The sequence below is a fragment of the Abrus precatorius genome, unplaced genomic scaffold, assembly GCF_003935025.1.
Source record: "Abrus precatorius isolate BTA unplaced genomic scaffold, Abrus_2018 Scaffold3, whole genome shotgun sequence".
Taxonomy (NCBI): domain Eukaryota; kingdom Viridiplantae; phylum Streptophyta; class Magnoliopsida; order Fabales; family Fabaceae; genus Abrus; species Abrus precatorius.
Window position 1 is genome coordinate 30636702 of NW_020874373.1, and position 6563 is coordinate 30643264.

The window sequence follows — 6563 nt, forward strand, 5'->3', positions numbered from 1 at the left end:
TAATATCATATAATAAATTAATATAAAATAATTATATTATATATGTTATAAATTTTAAAAAGTAAAATAGAATATTAATTGACAAAAAAATATATAATGAATTATGAAGTGGGTCCATCGTTCAAAGGATCTTAAGTTTGATACACATTCCACAATCTTTTTTAATAATTTTTTAAAAAAATTAACCCATTAGGTTAATAAATTAGTGTGTTTTTTTTTTCAAATAATTCTTGAGAAATTTTGCATCTAACTGGTTATGTAAATTGTCTGTCTGATTCCCAGATTAAAAACTCGTTCATTTTGATTTTCAAAAAAATGAAAAAAATTTGTTGTTAAAATATATTTATCAAAATAAGATCGTTGTTAAAATGAATAAATAAGAATTCATTTGACTCTAAATCTTAATAAATTAAACTTATGATACTTTTGGATTCAAAAGAAGAACACATCATTCATTAACTCATTATGTTCAGACAATTTATATTTGTAAATTTTTAAATTTATAATTTTTTTTATATAATAAAAAACATAATTAAAAAGAAAAAGTGAGTTAAAATCATTAATATAAAAGATAAATATAAAAAATTATTTTATAATAAATGTTAGAGATAATACAACTTTTATAGTGTCATCTACACGTGAAAGAGTAAATTGTTCTCTTACAATTAAGGTGTGGTATTTAAGACAGTTTTCTGTTTCTGGCATTTTCTCGCTCCATTTTCCTTCCTTCTCTCTCTCTCTCTCTCTCTCTCGTAGTCTTTCTAACTACAACTGGCAACTGCAATCCAACCCTAAAGCTCCGGGATCGTTGCGGTTTGACTCACCGAGTTGCTTTTTCAGCTGTTCTTCCCATGGCATGAGGTGAGTCCTTTCTTTCTCTCTTGTTCCACACTTTTCTTCCTTTTAATTCTCGCCATTTACACTATTTTAGCCTTCATCATCTCACTCATTTTTTCGTTGAGTCTATTATTCACTGTAAATCTAGTTCATCACTTTCCCTTATTGAATTTTGCTGATTTTGTCAACTTTGGGTCGAAACTGATGATGATCCCCCACTTTCCTTTCCTGATCTGGGGTGCTATAAAAATCAGATCTTTTAATCAAATTTAAGGTCTTTGTGTGATTTCAACTTCTGGGTGTGTTTAAATTGTACTTACATATAAAGGGTGTTTGCAATTGCAGGTGAGAAAACAAAGCAGGGTTTTTTGGTTCTGGTTTTGGTTTTACTTTGGAGCTTTGTGTTACGATGAGGAGCATGAATCAGTACTGTGTTTGTGTTCCATTGCTTGTGTGCTTGGTATTGGCTATTGAACTTGTCCTAGCTCAGGATTTTAAGCCTGCAGATAAAATTCTGCTGAATTGTGGTGGTCCTCCGGTTAGTTCTGATACTGATGGCCGTCAATGGACCACTGATATTGGTTCCAAGTTTGGTTCTTCGGCCGGAAATTCCTTGACTTCGCAGGCTGCATCTCAAGATCCTGCAGTCCCGCAGGTTCCCTACATGACGGCACGCGTGTTCCACGCACCTTATACCTATACTTTTCCGGTGGCCTCCGGTCGGAAATTCCTCCGGCTGTACTTTTATTCGGCTTCTTATGCTGGCCTCAATGCATCCAATGCACTGTTTGGTGTAACGGCACAATCCTACACCGTGCTTAGGAACTTCAGTGTTGCTCAGACCACCTTGGCTTTGAATTTTGCCTACATTGTGAAGGAATACTCTATATATGTTGAAGGGGAAACCTTGAATGTAACTTTTACCCCATCTACCAATGCCTCGAACGCCTATGCATTTGTTAATGGGATTGAGGTTGTGTCCATGCCTGATATTTATACTTCCACGGATGAATCTACCGTGATTGTGGGTACCGATACACCTTTCACAATTGATAACAGCACTGCACTTGAAAATCTTTATAGGTTAAATGTGGGTGGGAATGATATTTCACCTTCACATGATACTGGAATGTTTAGGTCATGGTCTGATGATGTGCCCTACCTCTTTGGGGCTGCATTTGGCGTTACTGAGCCTGCGGATCCAGGTGTGAAGTTTGAGTATCCTCCGGGCACACCAGCTTATATTGCTCCACAAGATGTCTACACTACAGCCAGATCAATGGGCCCAGATGCCAATATCAACTCGAATTACAACTTGACTTGGATTTTCTCCATTGATTCTGGGTTTTCTTATCTTGTGAGACTCCATTTTTGTGAGGGCTCAACAAATATAACCCAGATTAATCAAAGAGTATTTGATATATTCCTCAACAATCAAACTGCTCAGCCTGGTGGTGCTGATGTTATTGCCTGGGCACGTGATTTTGGCCTTTCACATTCAAATGGGGTTCCAGTGCATAAAGACTACGTTGTATTTGTTCCTAATGGGGAACCACGGCAGGACTTGTGGCTTGCACTGCATCCAGATACAAGTAACAAGCCCCAGTATTATGATGCAATCTTGAATGGAGTGGAGATATTCAAAATTAATGATACTACAGGTAATCTGGCAGGGACAAATCCTATTCCTCCTCCTTTGCAAGATATAATTGACCCGTCATTGGCTAGGACATCTAGTCATGGAAAATCAAAGAGTCATGTGGGAATAATTGCGGGAGTTGTTGTTGGAGGAGTTGTTTTAGTACTTGTGATTGGGGTATTTGCTTTTGCTGCTTCGCGTCGCAGTAGGCATGGAAAAGATTCTGGTGCAAGTGAAGGGCCGTCTGGCTGGCTTCCACTTTCTCTTTATGGTAATTCACACTCTGCAGCTTCTGCCAAGACCAACACCACAGGAAGTTACGCATCCTCTCTCCCATCAAACCTTTGTCGTCATTTCTCATTTGCTGAAATTCAGGCTGCCACGAACAACTTTGACGAGGCTTTGCTTCTTGGTGTGGGGGGATTTGGTAAGGTTTACAAAGGAGAAATGGATGGTGGAACAACCAAAGTAGCAATTAAACGTGGAAATCCACTATCTGAGCAGGGGGTTCATGAATTCCAAACTGAGATTGAAATGCTCTCTAAACTTCGTCACCGCCACCTTGTTTCACTGATTGGCTACTGTGAAGAAAACACTGAAATGATCCTTGTCTATGATTATATGGCCTATGGAACACTCAGGGAGCATCTGTACAAGACCCAGAAGCCTCCACTGCCATGGAAGCAAAGGCTTGAGATATGCATTGGTGCTGCTCGGGGTTTACACTACCTACACACTGGTGCTAAACACACTATCATCCATCGTGATGTGAAGACGACAAACATTTTACTAGATGAAAAATGGGTGGCTAAGGTTTCTGATTTTGGATTGTCAAAAACAGGTCCAACATTGGATAATACCCATGTAAGTACTGTTGTCAAGGGTAGTTTTGGGTACTTGGATCCAGAATACTTCAGGAGGCAGCAACTGACAGACAAATCTGATGTTTACTCATTTGGTGTGGTTCTATTTGAGATATTGTGTGCACGACCAGCTTTGAACCCGGCCCTTGCTAAAGAGCAAGTGAGTCTGGCTGAGTGGGCATCTCATTGCTACAAGAAAGGCATTCTTGACCAAATCATTGATCCTTATCTGAAGGGCAAGATAGCTCCAGAATGCTTCAAAAAGTTTGCTGAGACTGCAATGAAGTGTGTAGCAGACCAAGGCATTGATAGGCCATCCATGGGTGATGTCTTGTGGAACCTTGAGTTCGCTTTGCAGCTGCAAGAAAGTGCAGAAGAAAGTGGCAATGGCTTTGGCGGCATTCACAATGAAGAGGAGGCAATGTTTGCAGATTCTAAAGGAAAGAAGGACCCTGATGCATTGCCAGGTTATGATGGTAATGTGACCGACTCCAGAAGCAGTGGCATTTCAATGAGCATTGGAGGTAGAAGCTTGGCTAGTGAAGACTCTGATGGATTAACCCCTAGTGCTGTATTCTCCCAGATCATGAATCCAAAAGGGCGCTAAGGTCATGCAGTAAACCACTCAAGTTCTTCTGTAGTGCAATCTTCTTTCAGTAAACTTGAATGTTACTCTATTGATTCTCTTAATATTATTTCTATTCCTTTGTCTTGTTTCTTATTTATTATGATTATGTAAGCTGTAATTTGTGGCTACGTTATATAAAGATTGAAGAGCAAACATGTTGTAACGAGGTTGTTGTAATCTTAATTTTTGGAAACCCCTCCCTTTCTTTCTCCACCATTGATAAGACGTGCAAGACAAAGATTACATGTGTCTCTCCCTTTTTAAAGGAAAATGACTTTGTTGCTGTCATAAGATAAAGTCTACATATAGTCAACAGGCTCAGCATCATAATCACCTAGTGATTTCCTTGAAGATGTTGATCGCTCCTGTTTATAATTATAACCCTGTATTTTGTATAACTATAGTATGATAGTAATAGAAAAAAACAATTATACCATAATCATGCATGTCAAGAGTTAATATAGCAATGAAATGGGTATCTTGATTCTTGACCTTTAAGGTCTGACTTAAACCAAGCATGCCCATGATATTGACGTGTAACCATCCATACATTTCATATATATCATCATGATCTATATGCATTATATGTGGGGTGATCCTTGTTCAGTTGAATGAACTGTGTGGGTGTGTGATGACAAATTCTCATGTCTAAAATGAAAAAAAAATCTTCTAAAAATGTCACTGTTGTCAAACTTTTTGGGATCCCACTAACCATGAAGGAATATTAAAGATAATTAAATTGTGAATTAAATATAAGGATGAGCACTAACGTGTGAAAGAGTTAGAGGGAAGGAGCATTTTTCAACGGTTGCCTTTGTATGTATGAATACATAATAATGACACCTGTGCTGTGAGTATATAACAAAGAAGGGCAAGAAAGGATGAGGAAAGGGTCCATTTTCATTCATGAATGTGACTCTTGCACCAAACTTCCACCGTCATATTTGTTTATTCATTTGTGTCTTTCTTTTAGTATATGGGTGTTTATACCCTATAAATTATTTTAATTTTGTGCTACCCCATAAATTAGGTTATGATAAACAAAAAAATAAATAGGTAGCATTGGCCAAGAAAATTAGTTTATGTCTGAATGAGATTGGCACGACAATTGAAATAAGCTGAATGTGGTTGGGAGGAGATTATTGAAAAAACTATAAAAGTAAGGAGATCAGAGAAATTATTATCGCAAAGGAAATTCCTTGCTTAGAATCAAAAAATGAGAAATATCTTTATAATTTCTCTAATTATAACATAGATGACTTATTTTAATAATGGGTAGTTGATTCAAGTGATATATGCTTGATTTCTCTTGAACAAATTTTGTCTGATAAAAAAAATCTAGTAGAAGGGTTAATTCTATCATGTTGTCAATATTTTTAAATTTAGCTAGATTGTCTCAAATAAAATATATAGTAGTTTAGAGAAAAATAATAACTTACCTTTAACTTATCTGATAGAATAATAGTGAAGATGAATGTGTGTGTATTATTAGTCCGTTTTAACATTGTTTGCATGAAAAAAACCGGGGGAGGGAAAGAGAGAGAGTACCTTAATTTGGTCACATATTGATAATTTATAAAATATAAATATTCATTTATAAACAATTAAAAATAGAAAATATTGAAACAATTACTGTGGCACTTATAATTATATTTGTCCGAAATTCAGACATTCTTCACGTTAAAAGATGAGTTATCAAACTGTGTTAAAGCTGTCATCAACAATTAATCTTAAATAGTTTACGTTGTTTATTTCTTACAAATTTCTTTTACGTGAATTAAATAATACATTTAATGTAATTTAGAAGTGAGATATAACTTAACATGATAATTATACAAGTTAAAAGTCACCTTTTCCCGAGCTTTAACTAACAACTTGTACACCTATTTGTAGGAAATTAGTTTATGCAAGTATTTAAAAAATGACAAGAACTTCTAAAACATTGCAGTTTGGGTAGCAAATTGATCTGTCTTTTGACATTTAAAAGATTTCACAATATAAAGTGGGTGCAAAAAGTTTAAAGTAATTGTTGAAAAATTTGAAGCCACACGTATTCTATAGTTGTCCGGCTTAGGTGGCCACCTTAAAGTTAATGATTCTGGTCACACAAGACACAACCAATGTCAAAATGAAAGATTCGTCATGTTAGTATATCTATAGATAAATCATCTCTTTGCTTAAATATTTTTTGTTTTCCTTACGACTTATTCAAATAATCAATGAATATTTTTAATTAAAAATTAAAATATTTATAGGACAATTACAATCGATGTATTAAAAGTGAAAAAATTGTCAAAAAATATAATTATTAAACACTTCCAGTTACTTTGAATATGATTAAACATTTTTCAAGAAGTAAAACCCTACTTAATATTATTAATGCATTAAATCTTGTAATGTTTTACAACATTTAGTTAAAAACTTACTATATAAGTTTCTTATTATATTTTCTTAGACACGTGTAAATTTGTGACACTCGAAAAAGTTGCACCTGGCAAATGACATACGAGGGCTTCTTTATTCCAAATTTATAAAACCAATTCTCGTATTTTTAATAAAAGAAAACTCATATTTCACTAAAAATATGAAATTTAAA

At 35.2% G+C, this 6563-nt stretch overlaps 1 protein-coding gene across 1 annotated transcript; it reads left to right on the plus strand.

The window, feature by feature from the left end:
* The first annotated feature begins 624 nt into the window (after positions 1 to 624).
* On the plus strand, positions 625 to 4464 carry LOC113861899 (receptor-like protein kinase FERONIA). The gene is made up of 2 exons (XM_027495001.1): positions 625 to 861; positions 1183 to 4464. Exon 2 carries the CDS (start codon positions 1247 to 1249, stop codon positions 3944 to 3946), a length of 2700 nt encoding a protein of 899 aa, XP_027350802.1. The 5' UTR covers positions 625 to 861; positions 1183 to 1246; the 3' UTR covers positions 3947 to 4464.
* Positions 4465 to 6563: the final 2099 nt, after the last annotated feature.

What these genes read in the sequence shown, in the direction of transcription:
- LOC113861899 (XM_027495001.1), top strand. Translation starts at nt 1,247, where the DNA reads ATGAGGAGCATGAATCAGTACTGTGTTTGTGTTCCATTGCTTGTGTGC.